The sequence below is a fragment of the Oncorhynchus keta genome, chromosome 15 (genome assembly GCF_023373465.1).
Source record: "Oncorhynchus keta strain PuntledgeMale-10-30-2019 chromosome 15, Oket_V2, whole genome shotgun sequence".
NCBI lineage: Eukaryota > Metazoa > Chordata > Actinopteri > Salmoniformes > Salmonidae > Oncorhynchus > Oncorhynchus keta.
In genome coordinates, this window is record NC_068435.1 from 8,748,353 (window position 1) to 8,766,811 (window position 18,459).

The 18,459-nt window shown below is 41.8% G+C and overlaps 1 protein-coding gene across 10 annotated transcripts in view; it reads left to right on the forward strand.

Annotated features, from left to right (window-relative positions):
* The first annotated feature begins 14,882 nt into the window (after positions 1 to 14,882).
* Positions 14,883 to 18,459, forward strand: part of LOC118394370 (serine/threonine-protein kinase PRP4 homolog) — a 30,489-nt gene continuing 26,912 nt past the window's right edge. For all 10 annotated transcript variants that reach the window (XM_052463151.1, XM_052463152.1, XM_052463153.1 and 7 more), the window contains exons 1-2: positions 14,883 to 15,042; positions 15,542 to 16,633. In XM_052463151.1, coding sequence (XP_052319111.1) covers positions 14,990 to 15,042; positions 15,542 to 16,633 — 1,145 coding nt within the window. In that variant the 5' untranslated portion in view covers positions 14,883 to 14,989. The remainder of the gene's footprint in view (positions 15,043 to 15,541; positions 16,634 to 18,459) is intronic.

Here is an 18,459-nt window from a genome sequence, read left to right on the forward strand (position 1 = left end):
ACCTAGGCTACCTGCCGAGTCCCACTAAAGTAAGGGACTAGAAATTTAAAAACATTTAAAAAGTGCTATCTAGCCATATCTGGTGCAATTGCATGTTATTTATGGTCCCTGAAAGATAAACAAAACAACAACAAAAAACTACTTGCAATCTATCAACTACTTTGAGCATTTGCCTGCCTAAAGTGCCAGGTGGGCGTTGTTTGCAGGTGCGGATTGGCCATCTGGCAATTCTGGCAAATGCCAGATGGGCTGGACCATTTTTTTTGTTGGGTAGGCTGGACAAAATGGACATACACACACAAAAAAAAGAAGAAGTAAAACAATGAAAAAGATGACATGGCCGATGGTCCATTGGCCTGTTCATTGATCTGTTATTCTAGTCTATAATGATCCTTAGCTGATCAGTGGGCAACGCCGGCCTGGTTTTCAAGGTCACGCAAACTCACATTCAAAGTCATACGCGGAATCAGCAAAGAGTCCTGCTCTGACTCTCACTCTGTCATCAGTTAGCATCACGCATACAACTTCAACATAGCCTAATATACTGTACATGCAAATAACTTATCTGAATCTTCCTGTGCTGAATAACAAAGATTTGAATTTCTACATGAATCCACACAGACAGACAACCATTCCCCGTGCTGTGCTGTTGCTGCTAAATAACAGTGGTTAAAGAGAAACTTATGGGGGGGATTCCAGCCACAGTCAGTCCCTCAACCCCACATTATTATGTAACACGACCAGCGTCCCCTTGGATACTAGCTCTAATGAGAGAGTGTGTTGGAATCGTTTCCAAATCATTTTGGCAATGTCAGCATTTCTCTCTGTTAGAAGAAGCTCGGCAAACTACGGGGGAAATATTTGGTCCCCCGTGTTGTTGGTTGTTTGCCATCGGTATACCAACAGTATACTATAAAACTACAGAATGGTTTTGGGTACTGGTAAATCCTACCACTACTAGTACTACCACATTACCTGGTAAACTACTACTAGTACTACCACATTACCTGGTAAACTACTACTAGTACTACCACATTACCTGGTAAACTACTACTAGTACTACCACAGTACCTGATAAACTACTATTACTAGTCTTAGCACAGCGCCAAGTAAACTACTACTACTACTATTACTAGTTCTATCACAGTACCTGGTAAACTACTACTACTATTACTAGTACTACCACAGTACATGATAAACTACTTCTAGTACTACCACAGTACCTGCTATACTACTACTAGGACTACCACAGTACCTGATAAAGTACTACTAGTACTACCACAGTACCTGATAAACTACTACTAGTACTACCACAGTACCTGATAAAATACTACTAGTACTACTACTACTACCACATTACCTGGTAAACTACTACTAGGACTACCACAGTACCTGATCAAGTACTACTAGGACTACCACAGTACCTGATAAAGTACTACTAGTACTACCACAGTAACTGGTAAACTACTACTACTAGTAGTACTACCACAATACCTGATAAACTACTACTAGGACGACCACAGTACCTGATAAAGTACTACTAGTACTATCACAGTTACTGGTAAACTACTACTACTACTAGTACTACCACAGTACCTGGTAAACTACTACTACTACTAGTACTACCACAGTACCTGATAAACTACTACTACTACTAGTACTACCACAGTAACTGGTAAACTACTACTATTAGGACTACCACAGTACCTGATAAACTACTACTAGTACTACCACGGAACCTGATAAACCACTACTAGTACTATCACAGTACCTGGTAAACTACTGCTACTATTACAAGTACTACCACAGTACCTGATAAACTACTACTACTACCACAGTACCTGATAAACTACTACTAGGACTACCACAGTACCTGATAAAGTACTATTAGTACTATCACAGTTACTGGTAAACTACTACTACTACTAGTACTACCACAGTACCTGGTAAACTACTACTAGTAGTACTACCACAGTACCTGATAAACTACTACTACTACTAGTACTATTGCAGTAACTGGTAAACTACTACTACTAGTACTACCACAGTACCTGATAAACTACTACTACTACTAGTACTATCACAGTAACTGGTAAACTACTACTACTAGTACTACCACAGTACCTGGTAAACTACTAGTACTACCACAGTTACTGGTAAACTACTAGTACTACCACAGTTACTGGTAAACTACTACTACTACTAGTACTACCACAGTACCTGGTAAACTACTACTAGTACTATTACAGTAACTGGTAAACTACTAGTACTACCACAGACCTTGGTAAACTACTACACTAGGACTACCACAGTACCTGATAAACTACTACTAGTACTATCACAGTAACTGGAAAACTACTAGTCCTACCACAGACCTTGGTAAACTACTACACTTGGACTACCACAGTACTTGGTAAAGTCGCACTCTTCAGGTAGATGCTTACCAATTTCAGAGAAAAGTATGCACGCACAGGGCAGTTATAAAAAAAAGTTATGCATTTTCTAATATTTTAAATTCTGTTTATAATGTCAAAGGTACTGCTCATCTCTCTTGTAACTGTAAGCAGTGGTGTGGTGGGAGGTATACACAGTTATACACCTTATAGCCACTCTTTTGATGGGCATTGGATATACTCACTTCTTAATCCCCACGATGCGTAAATCAAAGTAGTGTAGTAGAGTTAGGCTTTATGTCATATCAATCAATGAGGCTGATGTTACATATCAGAATGTTGAGCTTAAAACGTTGATCAAATTTGAGGGAAAACACATTTTCTAAAATGTGCGCTACACATGCGAATGGTTTCCCATGGACAGAGATGGAAATATCCATTAGGAATTTAGATGCAACCTAAAGATGCAACAACTATCATGGGTTGCTATTATGACTAGGATACTGGCTTTGGTTGGTGGCAATGAAAGAGTTAATTTGAAAAATAATAGAAAATAATTGCCTCCACGTTTCTATGGCAGGATTTTGTCAAAAGGCTACTTTGAAGCTAGTAAGACATCATATTATGAACTGTGTATCATATCTACATAGTCACTTTAACTATACATTCATGTACATATTACCTCGATAAGCCTGACTAACCGGTGTCCCCACACATTGGCTACCCGGACTATCTGCATTGTGTCCCGCCACCCTCCACCCGTCAACTCCTCTTCATCGCTTCTGCTACTCTCTGTTTATAGCCTCTCTACTGTACATAGCCTCTCTACTGTATATAACCTCTCTACTGTATATAACCTCTCTACTGTATATAGCCTCTCTACTGTATATAGCCTCTCTACTGTATATAGCCTCTCTACTGTATATAACCTCTCTACTGTATATAACCTCTCTACTGTATATAACCTCTCTACTGTATATAGCCTCTCTACTGTATATAGCCTCTCTACTGTATATAACCTCTCTACTGTATATAGCCTCTCTACTGTATATAACCTCTCTACTGTATATAACCTCTCTACTGTATATAACCTCTCTACTGTATATAACCTCTCTACTGTATATAGCCTCTCTACTGTATATAACCTCTCTACTGTATATAGCCTCTCTACTGTATATAGCCTCTCTACTGTATATAACCTCTCTACTGTATATAGCCTCTCTACTGTATATAACCTCTCTACTGTATATAACCTCTCTACTGTATATAGCCTCTCTACTGTATATAACCTCTCTACTGTATATAGCCTCTCTACTGTATATAGCCTCTCTACTGTATATAGCCTCTCTACTGTATATAACCTCTCTACTGTATATAACCTCTCTACTGTATATAGCCTCACTACTGTCTTTTTATATAACCTCTCTACTGTATATAACCTCTCTACTGTATATAGCCTCTCTACTGTATATAGCCTCAAATCTACTGTATATAGCCTCTCTACTGTATATAGCCTCTCTACTGTATATAACCTCTCTACTTATATAGCTCTCTACTGTACCTTCTCAGTTAAATGTTATATTATGTCATCATTATTTGCATCAATCCAATGGCCATTTGTTTTGCAAACTACAGCAACTAACCTACTTTATATAACCTTTATTTAACTCTACTGTATATAGCCTGTTCAGGGGCTCAGATTTGTACTGTCAGTTATTTAGAACTCACAACCTCTACTGTATATAGCCTCTCTACTGTATATAACCTCTCTACTGTATATAACCTCTCTACTGTATATAGCCTCTCTACTGTATATAGCCTCTCTACTGTATATAACCTCTCTACTGTATATAACCTCTCTACTGTATATAGCCTCTCTACTGTATATTAGCCTCTCTCAAATCAAATTTGTATATAACCTCTCTACTGTATATAGCTAGGAAAAACTCTCTAGGAAGAAACTGTATATAGCCTCTCTACTGTATATAGCCTCTCTACTGTATATAGCCTCTCTACTGTATATAACCTCTCTACTGTATATAGCCTCTCTGGGGACACTGTATATAGCCTCTACTGTATATAGCCTCTCTACTGTATATAGCCTCTCTACTGTATATAGCCTCTCTACTGTATATAACCTCTCTACTGTATATAACCTCTCTACTGTATATAGCCTCACTACTGTTATTTTCACTGTCTTTTTACTGATGTAATTTCTTTACTTACCTATTGTTCACCTAATACCTATTTTTACTTAAAAATTGCACTGTTGGTTAGGGCCTGTAAGTAAGCATTTCACTGTAAGGTCTACCTACACCTGTTGTATTCGGAGCACGTGACAAATAAACTTTGATTAGATTTGATAAAACGTCCAGGTTTCAAACAACATGAAAAATATAGCGATGCTAATGACTGGCCTAACCTTCGACTGGTAGATGGAAAGGCTTTCGCAAAAACCTTCTCAGTTAAATGTTAACTACAACATAGCCTATATATGTCCACCTGGCAGAATTATGTCATCATTATTTGCATCAATCCAATGGCCATTTGTTTTGCAAACTACAGCAACACACTAACCAAACAGTTTTATTTTTTATTTTTTTATTTTACCTTTATTTAACAAATTCTTATTTTCAATGACGGCCTGGGAACAGTGGGTTAACTGCCTGTTCAGGGGCAGAACGACAGATTTGTACCTTGTCAGTTCGGGGATTTGAACTCACAACCTTCTGGTTACTAGTCAAACGCTCTAAACACTAGGCTACGCTGCCGCCCCAGTGCTAAGTGCTGGACCAGTTTAATTAAAGGGTAACGACAGGCAAAATAAATCTACATTTCTTAGATTTTTCTCAGACCTCAGAAGTGGTCTCGTGATGTGGTTTGAGCATTGTAGACTTTGAACATCCAGTTTAGTTTTTTGTTTGTTTATTAAAAAACGTTCACTTTTGGAAGCGAAAACAGGATTTCTTTGACTCAGTTGTCTTGTTTTTCTGTTTCAATAGTAGGCCTACTATTAGACTACTTTGCACAGTACAGCTTGGGTTTGTCTGACTGCGAAAGACCAATATGAGATTGATCCTTTTAGGTCATTCAGAGTGTATGTCACTGTTTTGTCATAGATTTTTTCACGCCGGGCAGGCAGTTTGAATTTTTTTGGGGGGGTGCAAAATTAGATTATAGGCACAACCATACCAAAATTTGATTATAGGCACAACCATACCAAAATTAGATTATAGACACAACCATACCAAAATTAGATTATAGGCACAACCATACCAACATTTGATTATAGGCAAACCATACCAAAATTAGATTATAGACAAAACAACCATACCAAAATTAGATTATAGACACAACCATACCAAAATTAGATTATAGACACAACCATACCAAAATTAGATTATAGGCACAACCATACCAAAATTAGATTATAGACACAACCATACCAAAATTAGATTATACCTCCGCCTTTGCGGGACACGGGGATACCATACCAAAATTAGATTATAGACACAACCATACATCAAAATTAGATTATAGACACAACCATACCAAAATTAGATTATAGACACAACCATACCAAAATGTTATTATAGGCACAACCATACCAAAATTAGATTATAGACACAACCATACCAAAATTAGATTATAGACACAACCATACCAAAATTAGATTATAGGCACAACCATACCAAAATTAGATTATAGACACAACCATACCAAAATTAGATTATAGACACAACCATACCAAAATTAGATTATAGGCACTTCTCCATGCACAACCACAAAGACAGGGTAAATGGGGAATGATGCAATTGGTAACTACCAATGATGTACTCCTATGCAACCAGCTGGTGCCACATGTTACTCAGTGGCGCCTGCTTTGATTTAACGAATCTGGAGAAGAAAAAAATAATAGAAAATGAATAGGTTAATACTGTGTAATAAAAGTAGTATCAAGTAGTACGTGGTGTCGTAAAATAAATGTGCTTGTTTAATAAGATTCATTACATATTTACATACAAGACCAGGGTCATGTTCATCAGGCCACGCAACAGAAAAAGGAAAATAAGCATTTCTTATTGGACACATCCAGGGTAGTCCCTCCCTACATCAGTCAATTTTCTTTGGCTTGGTGCCTACTGAAAACAGCTCAAAGAAAGGCCTTTGTCAGGATTGCTGGGCCCTTCCTGCCAAGGTAGAGGATTTGGAGCGTTTGGGTGTCCTTGGTCCTAATACGGGGGACGATCTAGAGTGGTGGTGCATTGCGCACGTGGCTGGTGGTCCAGCGTAGCGTACGGACAGAGGTGTCAGGGGAAAGTCTCGCCTTTGAGGTGGCGCCGTGCATGGAGGTCCAAGCTCTTTTTCTGGATGCTACAGAAAGAGAGAAAGAGAGAGCAAGGAAGAGAGAGAGAGAGAGAGATGGAGAGGGAGAGAGCTTTCTTACAGTGAGCTAGTGTGTGGGAGACTGTTGAGGTAGACAGAGGCTACCATTGAGGAGTAGAGAGACTTTGCAAACGATTAACATGAACTCTAAAGAGCCATTTGTGTGTGTGTGTGTGTGTGTGTGTGTGTGTGTGTGTGTGTGTGTGTGTGTGTGTGTGTGTGTGTGTGTGTGTGTGTGTGTGTGTGTGTGTGTGTGTGTGTGTGTGTGTGTGTGTGTGTGTGTGTGTGTGTGTGTGTGTGTGTGTGTGTGTGTGTGTGTGTGTGTGTGTGGTTTAAGTGTTGTAGTACATGGCCAAGATGTTCAAACGTTCATAATTGACCAACAGGGTCAAATAATAATAATCACTGTGGTTGTCGAGGGTGCAACAGGTCAGCACCTCAGGAGTAAATGTCAGTTGGCTTTTCATAGCCGAGCATTCAGAGTTCGAGACAACAGGTCCGGTAGAGAGAAAGAGAGAGTGAGAGAGAGAGAGTCGAAAAACAGCAAGTCCGGGACGAGGTACAGTAGCACGTCCGGTGAACAGGTCAGGTTTCCATAGCCGCAAGCAGAACAGTTGAACATGTGTTTTTTTTACTAGTCTCTACAGGGGGTCTTTAAGTTAAACAATGTGACTGTGGCCCTCAAGGACGGGTTGGGAACTCTGCACTCCAGGAATAGTAGGAAAACCCTTTTTAAACCCAAAGCTAACTTTTAAACCCAAAGCTAACCCAAAGCTAACCAAAGATCACTTTTTTATTTGGCCAGAGTAGGTAGCTACTTAATAATGGGGTTTTCAATGCCAGACTTGCCTGCTCCTGAGTGGCGCAGCAGTTTAAAGCACTGCATGTCAGTGCTTGAGGCATCACTACAGACACCCTGGTTTGAATCCAGGCTGTATCACAACTAGCTGTGATTGGGAGTCCCATAGGGTGGCATACAATTGGCCCGGCGTCGTCTGGGTAGGCCGTCATTGTAAATAACAATTTGTTCTTAATTGACTTGCCTGGTTAAATAAATAACATAAAAATGCTTCTCTGATCCTCTTGGTCACATGATAAGTAGTGTATAAAAAGAGCACCTATTATGTGGTTCAGTAGCTTTCCAACAATCAACGACAAACATTTTTGTTCAGAAACAAAACTGCGTATCTCATATTACTTGCTCTGTTGCCCATTGCATCCCAATTCCTACAGGAAATGTCAACAATATATTGTAAACATTGGTGTCTGCTTTCCTGCAAGTTTCTCGAGGGGGCCTGGCCACACTTTAGGGAAAATATCTAGGAAAAACAATGCATTCTACTAAATATTGTGTTTTTTGATGTTCATATCATGTCAGTGGAAAGGAACATTGGCCTATATGGGATGAACATTCCAGTCTTCAACCCCATGGCATATTATGTAACCTCCCTGATGTTACCATGGCCACACAGCTCTCAAAGCACTTGCTGAGACAGAATGTGTGGGAAAGGTTCTGTAATAAAATTGGGCCACAGTGACATCCCCCCCTCCCCCGGTAAGAACTAGCGAACAACGGGAAAATGAGGGTCCAGTTACCCCTCTGACGGTGTTCACTGGTTTTTGCATGTCCAGCTGTTCTGTTAAAAAAATAAAAAATAAAACTACATTAAACGTCTAACACATCATTTATTTAACAGAGACGTCTGATATCTACAAGCCACACACACAGTACTGTGCCTTACTACTACATGCGTCATGAATAACACTAGTACCTGTGTGTGTGTGTGTGTGTGTGCGTGCGTGCGTGCGTGCGTGCGTGCGTGCGTGCGTGTGTGTGTCACTCTGGATAAGAGCATCTGCTAAATGACACAACATGTATTAAAATGTGTATGTGTACGTGTATGTATCCTTGTGCTGCCTACAGTACCCGTTACTGTAGGACGATTGGCCATGGTATAAAAACATGACCTGTGTGAACACGGAGGTGCTGTACCAGTGAAGCCTTGAGCCGGGTGCTTGAAGTGGCAATGGGGACACTCAACATGGCTTGTCGCCTGTTGCATTTTGGGTCGGCACTTAGCTTAGTGGTTAGAGTGTTGGATTAGTAACCGAAAGGTTGCAAGTTCAAATCCCCGAGCTGGCAAGGTACGAATACAAACTACAACCTTTTAGGCCTAATCTATACACAACGGCCTACTCCGTCATTGAAAATAAGAATTTGTTCTTAACTGACTTGCCTAGAAAAATTTAAAAATTGATGAAGCATTGATGTACAGTAGTGCTTAAAAAAATAAAATAAGAACTTTATCGTTTGGAGTTCATTTTAAAGTATGACCATTTTATGAATACATCTCGAACGAGCCATGCCAGGAAGTTTTTTCACCACATGGACATTTTATTTTACTAGGCAAGTCAATCAAGAACAAATTCTTATTTTCAATAGCAAGCCTAGGAACAGTGGGTTAACTGCCTGTTCTGCCCCTGAACATTGACTTGCCTAGTAAAATAAAATGTCCATGTGGTGGAGAACTTCCTGTCATGGCTCGTCGAGATGTATTCATAACATGGTCATACTTTAAAATGAACTCCAAACGATAAAGTTTTTATTTATTTTTTAAAGCACTACTGTACACCAATGCTTCATCAATTAGGCCTAAAAGGTTGTAGTTTGTATACCATGAGTTTTTCTCTATTGTATACCTCTCTCAACACACACTGTAGCATTTAATTGTTATGTGCTCCCATTATAATCACCAGATGGTCCTACAGTGTGTTTACGCGTCATTCCGGTTGAGTTTTACAGGGCATTTTTTTTTTTGTGACAAGTTTTATTTTTGAAAGTGTATACTGTATGGTCTGAAAAAAAATGAAAAAATGAGTCAACAGTCAAAGCATCTGTAATAGGCTTGAGGTTTGAGGTTAAAGGTCATAAAAGTCCTGTGTTGCTCAGTTGGTAGAGCATGGCACTTGCAATTCCAGGGTTGTTGGTTTGATTCCCAAAGGGGAACAGTACGAATGAAAAAAAAAATGTATGCACTCATTACTGTAAATTGCTCTTGTAATGATCTTCCACTGAACTCTGACCCCTTGTGGTAAAATGGGTTACTGACACCTCTGACTGACTTCCTGTTGCAAAGGGAACAGCAGAACTCTTTCCTGCCCCTCTACGTTCCTTCTTCTTGTCTGTTTCAGCCCCTTGTTCTTAACTGACTTGCCTAGTTAAATAAAGGTCAAATAAAAATTTTAAAAATGAAAAGGTCTTGTGTGTAATTGCTTTCGTGGGTGAACTTCCTTGAAGCGCGCATGTGAGTTGGAGAGGGGAACGTTAAATTGGCAATCTGCAGTTCAAACAACAAATCGGATACCATGCCATTGTTTTGGTAAACAGCTGAGGGATGAATGGGAGAAATATAACCAATCTCAAATTCATGAGCAGAGCCGTTAATGCAAGAACTGACCGCTCATTATATTAAATATATGGTTGAAAAATGTTATAAAAATGCTATAAAATGTTTGTTTACAATTACATTGTCTACAAAAAAAAATGGGGGGAAAAAAATGATATGTTGGTTGCTGATTGGATATGACAGTTCCTAAGCTCATGAGGCATTTTTATAAGTTATATTCTTTAAGAATCAATGGGTATATTACTTTAAATGTTCAAAATGGAAGTACCAATCACAGATAGTCCCTTTAATATTCAAAAACGTATGGTTGATATAATTAACTGATTCAACTGTGTTAAAACACCAACTTGTGAAAATTCATCAGAATATATTTGATACAGTAGCTAACCGGAGCCCTGTTCAAATGATTTAGAAGTGCATCTTTCCTGAAAGCCATGTGGTTGAGCTCTTGTGTCGTCTAATCAGTGATTACTTCACAGAAGGATTTTTACTGAATTCAAATGCTTATAAATATTCTTATAAATATTTTGGGTGCACACAATGAGAAGGTTGGTTTGGTGCTTTGGGGCTATGGTGCAGGGAGGGGCTATGGTGCAGGGAGGGGCTATGGTGCAGGGAGGGGCTATGGTGCAGGGAGGGGCTATGGTGCAGGGAGGGGCTATGATGCAGGGAGGGGCTATGATGCAGGGAGGGGCTATGATGCAGGGAGGGGCTATGATGCAGGGAGGGGCTATGATGCAGGGAGGGGCTATGATGCAGGGAGGGGCTATGGTGCAGGGAGGGGCTGTGGTGCAGGGAGGGGCTATGGTGCAGGGAGGGGCTATGGTGCAGGGAGGGGCTATGGTGCAGGGAGGGGCTATGATGCAGGGAGGGGCTATGATGCAGGGAGGGGCTATGATTCAGGGAGGAAACAGGTAAGCCACCTAGACAACATCGGTACTCAGTCCACCCGCATCTGTCAGTCAGTCTGTCCCCAAAGGCTTTAAGTTCTGAAAGAATATGTTTGTGCAGCAGATCTGGAAGAGAGACATGGGGACAAGGGGGTAAAACTTAAACATTTATGGAATCTATATTAGTGTAAATGCATATGTGTTCCTCTGAGCAATGTCAGGTGGAATATAGACAGTGGGGTAAAATTGAGATAAAACTGGTGCAGGCTCTCAGCAATGTAGTGACAGTTGAACTGATCCAAAATGGCTCCCCAGGATAAAACCTGGAGGATGACCTCCATTCTGGCTCAAAGGGTGCTGAAGCTGACCAGATAGATCATATGGGCTTGGAGCTTGGAGTATGTATGGCATACATACCTGACAGGACAGGTTGATGGAGCCAGCAGCGTCCAATAGGAACATGCTCTCCTTACTAGTCCACCATTCTATCCTCTTGACCTTAATTTTCACTGTATCTGAAACATGAGTCCCCCCCCCCCTAAAAAACATGTATCTTACCTCACAGGTCTATGAAACGTGTAGGCTCACATCCGAGTTGGAGCTCAGGGCCATGTCACATGACCCGGGATTGATATTGGGCAGTATGCCATACATGGACAGCAGGAAGGACATGTGCTCCAAGCCCATATGATCTATCTGGTCATCATCAGCATCCTTTGAGCCAAAATGGAGGTCATCCTCCAGGTTTTAGCCTGGGAAGCCATTTTGGATCAGTTCAACTCCAACCCCTACATCCACCTCTAGGCCATGGACCTTCTCATGACAGGGTCTCCTAAGTCGTGCCTCTCCAGTACGTGTGTGTGGATGCTGGTGAACTGGCACACTCTGCAGCTGTACACTTCAACCAGGTCTTATTAGCATGGGCGGGACTTCCAATTGTATTGTGATGTGGAACAGGAGACAGGAGCCAGAGTCAGTGAGATGATAAACTGCAGTGAGATGATAAACAGCGTCAAGCAGGGAAACAGGTACAGCAGGGTAACAGGATCTTGAATAATAATAATGGCTGGAAGCATAAACTGACTGAGCAGAGATTACAATCTGGTAGAAGTGGCAGAACTGAGTATTTGTAGAGGCCTTGATAATGGAATTTGTTGCAGCTCACATGTCTCCAACCACACAGTCACACACAAACAGAAGGGGAGGGGGGGAGGAGAGAGAGAGAGAGAGAGAGAGAGAGAGAGAGAGAGAGAGAGAGAGAGAGAGAGATAGAGAGAGAGTGTTAATTGTTATAGTTTATTTCACATTATATATTCACTTTATATATTATCTACCTCACTTGCTTTGGCAATGTTAACCAATGTTTCCCATGCCAATAAAGCCCCTTGAATTGAATTGAGTTGAGTGAGTGAGTACTGGAGGAAGGGCTGCAGGTCAAGCAGACACTGGATGACCACTAGGGGGTGTGGCAGGAGCAGATGTGACACTTCAAAATGGAGATTGTCTCGATGACACTGCCCACGCGCTCACAGATGCCATAATAGGATCTGCATAGGGTATGCTTTCTCTATCATTCTCTATGGACAGTCTAGACAGCGTTGCCCATGCGGTCACAGATGTCATAATGGTAACTACATAGGGATGCTTTCTCTATCATTCTCTATGAACAGTCTAGACAGCGTTGCCCACGCGCTCACAGACGCCATAAAGGGAACTACATAGGGATGCTTTCTCTATCATTCTCTATGGACAGTCTAGACAGCTCAAGTAAGGGTTCAGGTAAGGTAGACAGAGCAGATGAGTTCAGGTAGGGTAGACAGAGCAGGTGAGTTCAGGTAGGGTAGACAGAGCAAGTGTTTGGTGGTTGTTCCACTTTATGTTAATATATTAAGGTTTGCAAATACACCCAGTGTATTTATGCAAATGAGGAGCATATCATTTTCTTTATTTTAAAAAAGAAAAAAAGGAAATTCCTGACAAAAGAAGAACATTTATATATGAGTGCGCTCTAAGAAAAAATAGTGACGTTTGACAATAAATGTAACACCTGAATTCACACCAAAATCCATGAACTGATTATTTCTGAAGTTGGAGACTTTTATCTCCCTCACCAACTTTAAACATCTGCTATCTGAGCAGCGAACCGATCGCTGCCCATCGGTATATAGCCCACCCAATATACCTACCTCATCCCCATAATGTTTTTATTTTATTTACTTTTCTGCTCTTTTGCACACCAGTATCTCTACCTGCACATGTTCATCTGATCATGTATCACTCCAGTGTTAATCTGCTAAATTGTAATTATTCGCTCCTATGGCCTATTTATTGCCTACCTCCTCATGCCTTTTGCACACAATGTATATAGACTTTCTTTTTTTTCTACTATGTTATTGACTTGTTTATTGTTTACTCCATGTGTAACTCTGTGTTGTTGTCTGTTCACACTGCTATGCTTTATCTTGGCCAGGTCGCAGTTGCAAATGAGAACTTGTTCTCAACTAGCCTACCTGGTCAAATAAAGGTGAAATAAAATACAAATTTGTCTGTGGCAGTAAAATGTTTTATGTGCTATAACTCACACAAACTGGGTGGTTCGAGTCCTTAATGCTGATTGGCTGAAATATTTAAGCAATAAGGCACCTCGGGGGTTTGTGGTATATGGCCAATATACCACAGCTAAGGGCTGCTCTTAAGCACGACGCAGCGCGGAGTGCCTGGATACAGCCCTTGGCTGTGGTATATTGGCCATATACCACAAACCCCCGAGGTGCCTTATTGCTATTATAAACTGGTTACCAACGTAATTAGAGCTGTATACATAATTATTTTGTCATACCCGTGGTATACAGTCTGATATACCACGTATTTCAGCCAATCAGCCTTCAGGGCTCGAACCACCCAATTTATAACAGATCATATACCAGGGGTATCCTCTAATTATGTTATAACCAGTTTATAATAGCAATAATGCACCTTTGGGGTTTGTGATATACTGTATGGCCAATATACCACGGCTAAGGGCTGTAAACACTGAATGTGCAACCACTAACTTTACATTTGTTAAAACATCTTGTCAGTCATCACCAGAAGTTTCAGGTAGCTAGCTAGCCAGCAAATGTTCACATAGACCTACAGTCCATAGCTAGTTAGATTATCCGACAGTGATGTCCCCGTTATGTCAGCCACGATTATATGCTTACAGTATGAAATGTAAACATTTCTGATTCCCGAAACAAACTGGATCCAAGCATGCAAATGAGCCAACCCATGCTGACCTTTCAGGGACCACTGTCAACGGTATGCTTAGTTTCTGTGCAGTAAATTACTTATTGTCTTGTTGAAACATTTGATGTAATAAGTCATTGTATAATAGTTTGTAAAAATCAAAGTATACGCAAAAGGAAGATTAATTATTTCGAAATCTCTCATATAGAGGATAATACAGACGAAAAATAATTTAAAGACAACGCTTTGGTTTGTCTCGCTTTCCTATCCATTGCGCATGTCCAAAGTAAACGATGTGCCTATTCGATTACGCTGAACTCCGGGGCGCTCCGGGAGCTCCGGGAGCTCCATTTCAACTCGAACAGTAATCTGTGTCGCTCGCTCATTTTGTCAACAAGGTAACATGGTGCATCGTCCATAAACATCTATTTTCCATACATTTTGGGGGGAATTTCTCATGCAATCACATCTGCATGGGAAATCACAGAGTTCTCCTACTAATTACAACACGTGCTAAATTACAACATATTTGTTTTTAGCCAACTTCGTCACGGGCTTTAAACGGGGCACCTGGCTCACGCCCGGGAGGCAGACAGTCCCACATTGAATGCCATCAATTTTTAGCTAATGCGAAACACGCTGAAACGGGCGCCTGGACGAGATTAATCGAATCCCCTCACTGAAAATGGCTGCCATTGACTTTATAACGTTAACTGGTGACTGCGAGAAAAAACAAGCGTAAGATATTTTTAAAATTGTGTTTTAGGTTGATAAAATTTATAGTTTTCCATATGGGTTATTCTGCGTGTGGTCATAACCAGTTATTGTTTTGAAAAAAATAGTCTTATATACGCGTTGTTAGGTGCTAGCCAGAGTCTGTTTCGCTTCTAGCTAGCTAGCTTACAAGCCTATGTTATGGTAATGAAACTAGGATAAATACTGGACAAGGTTAGCCGAGACCCCCAGCCGTTTACTATAATCAATAACTAGACCATCTGATTCAACTTGCCTAACATCAAGCCCCTGACTAGCTAATTGAATCAGGTGGGCTTGTTCAAGCTGCAACAAAATTGTGTAACGACTGGGGGTCCCCAAGGAAAGGTCTGAGAAACACTCAAGTTGCACAACTAGTTGTTGTATATTAAACCAGAAATAGTTGTCAAATGAACCGATTACCATGGAGCATTCCAGTTGATGAATCATTACATTACTCCTTCCCGTGTACTGTCATGTGCAGGGGAGAGAAAGCAGAGAGTGGCAATGAAGAGGAAAACCAGGACCTGTCAGAGGAGGAAGGAGGCGCAGGGAAGGCAGAGGCCAGTTCGTCGACGCTCATGGTCGCCGCGACCTCAGCTAAGACCAAGAAAAAGAAACACCGGCACCGCAGCAAACACAAGAGACACAAGCAGTCTTCGCCTGAGGACAAGGAGCGACGCCACAAGCACCGGCACAAGCACAAAAAGCACAAGCGTAAAGACGGCCCCTTGACTGACGGCTTCCCCACCGGTGGCGACGACAACGCTTTCCCATACTCTTCCTCCGCCAAGTCGCCGAGACTGGAAGACGATGAGATGGCGCTTCTGGAGGAGCTGGAGAAACAGAGGGCCCTGATCCAAGCCGAGCTAGACAGTGAAATGACTGAGGGTGGCAGGGGGGTACAGTCGGGCATGGCTCTCATACTCCAGGGATACCACTCTGGGGTGGAGGAGGATGTGGAGATTCAGGGGGAGAGGATGTACAACGGGCAGCACTTCCGGAAAGGGGCAACGGGGCACGTGGCTGGCTCAGGCTCGCAGACTGCTAAAGACACCGGTAGAATCCAGCGAGAGTCGACAGACGCCGGCAAAGCTAAGCAGAACAATCCCAATAAAAACGGCAGGAAGAGAAAGATGGACGGCAAGACCAGGGATCAGATGAGAGGACTGAGCACGTCCAGGGATAGAGACAACAGGAGACATTCCAGGAGTGCAGATTGCTTCAAGGAAAGGGCACAGGCGTCCAAGTCTCCTCCTGGCACTAGCAAGCAGCCTTCCCTGCCGGCTCAAAGCAGAGAGGCACAAAGCCAGGACAAACACAAGAAGGCGATCAAGTCCCCCACCAAGGACGCTTCCTCTGGGAATGAGAACTGCTCTCCTGGCCTACGAGGGAGGCCGCCAGGTCCTGCCTCCCAGCTGCAGCGCAGCAAGTCCCCATCACAGTGCCGGGACCTCTGGGCCTCCACCGGAGCCGAGCGAAGGGCCAGGTCACCGCCACCACTCAGAGGGGGCCACCCGAGCCCCCCAGAGAGTCAAAGGAGAGAGGTGGACCGACTGAGACTCTCACCTGGCAGGTCAAGACATTGTTTGGCCTCATGCCAATTCCACACACACACACACACACACACACACACACACACACACACACACACACACACACACACACACACACACACACGCACACACGCATCACAAAAAAAAAACATCCAAGTTGATGAGTTAAGAAATCTGGCCTTTTGTGTTTAATACAGATAAACAGGCAATTTTGTTTTCACAGAGGAGATACATCTTCTCACAATATCTTCTCCACAAATTAATTTACTGTTAACATATTGACAAACTATTAGGTTTGGGGTTGCCACTCTCCCGCTGGAATAGACCATGAGCATTGGGGGCTGTATTCATTAGTTCACACTGTAGAGAAACAGTTTACAATGAATAGTAGTGTTTCTTATGGGTTAAATGTAGCTTAGTCCCTCTCCGTTTCAGCTGGTCGCTACCGTTTGGTTTCTAGTGAATACGATGGCGTTAGACACCACACCGAGGATTTGTTAAAGGGGCCGGGCTCACATTTTAAAACTACATCTCATTTAAAATAATAACATGATGTTATATCGTCACATACACCGGATAGATGCAGTGAAATGTGTTTTACAGGGTCAGCCGTAGCAGTATGATAGGTGCAGTGAAATGTGTTGTTTTACAGGGTCAGCCGTAGCAGTATGATAGGTGCAGTAAAATGTGTTGTTTTACAGGGTCAGCCGTAGCAGTATGATAGGTGCAGTGAAATGTGTTTTACAGGGTCAGCCGTAGCAGTATGATAGGTGCAGTGAAATGTGTTTTACAGGGTCAGCCGTAGCAGTATGATAGGTGCAGTAAAATGTGTTGTTTTACAAGGTCAGCCGTAGCAGTATGATAGGTGCAGTGTAATGTGTTTTACAGGGTCAGCCGTAGCAGTATGATAGATGCAGTAAAATGTGTTTTACAGGGTCAGCCGTAGCAGTATGATAGGTGCAGTGTAATGTGTTTTACAGGGTCAGCCATAGCAGTATGATAGGTGCAGTAAAATGTGTTGTTTTACAGGGTCAGCCATAGCAGTATGATAGGTGCAGTAAAATGTGTTGTTTTACAGGGTCAGCCATAGCAGTATGATAGGTGCAGTCTAATGTATTTTACAGGGTCAGGTGTAGCAGTATGATAGGTGCAGTCTAATGTGTTTTACAGGGTCAGCCATAGCAGTATGATAGGTGCAGTAAAATGTGTTGTTTTACAGGGTCAGCCGTAGCAGTATGATAGGTGCAGTCTAATGTATTTTACAGGGTCAGGTGTAGCAGTATGATAGATGTAGTAAAATGTGTTGTTTTACAGGGTCAGCCGTAGCAGTATGATAGGTGCAGTGAAATGTGTTTTACAGGGTCAGCCGTAGCAGTATGATAGATGCAGTGTAATGTGTTTTACAGGGTCAGCCGTAGCAGTATGATAGGTGCAGTGTAATGTGTTTTACAGGGTCAGCCATAGCAGTATGATAGGTGCAGTGTAATGTGTTTTACAGGGTCAGCCGTAGCAGTATGATAGGTGCAGTGTAATGTGTTTTACAGGGTCAGCCGTAGCAGTATGATAGGTGCAGTAAAATGTGTTGTTTTACAAGGTCAGCCATAGTAGTACAACACCCCTGGAGCAAATTAGGGTTAAGTTCTTTGCTCAAGGGCACCTCAACCTCAACCTTGTCTACTCGGGTATTCAACACCGGTGACTTTTCAGTTACTAGCCCAACTCTCTAATTGCAAGTAGACAGCTGCTTTAGCCAGTATTTATTTGATTTATTTAACCTTTTATTTAACTAGGCAAGCCAGTTAAGAACAAATTATTATTTACAATGATGGGCTACCAAAAGGCCTCC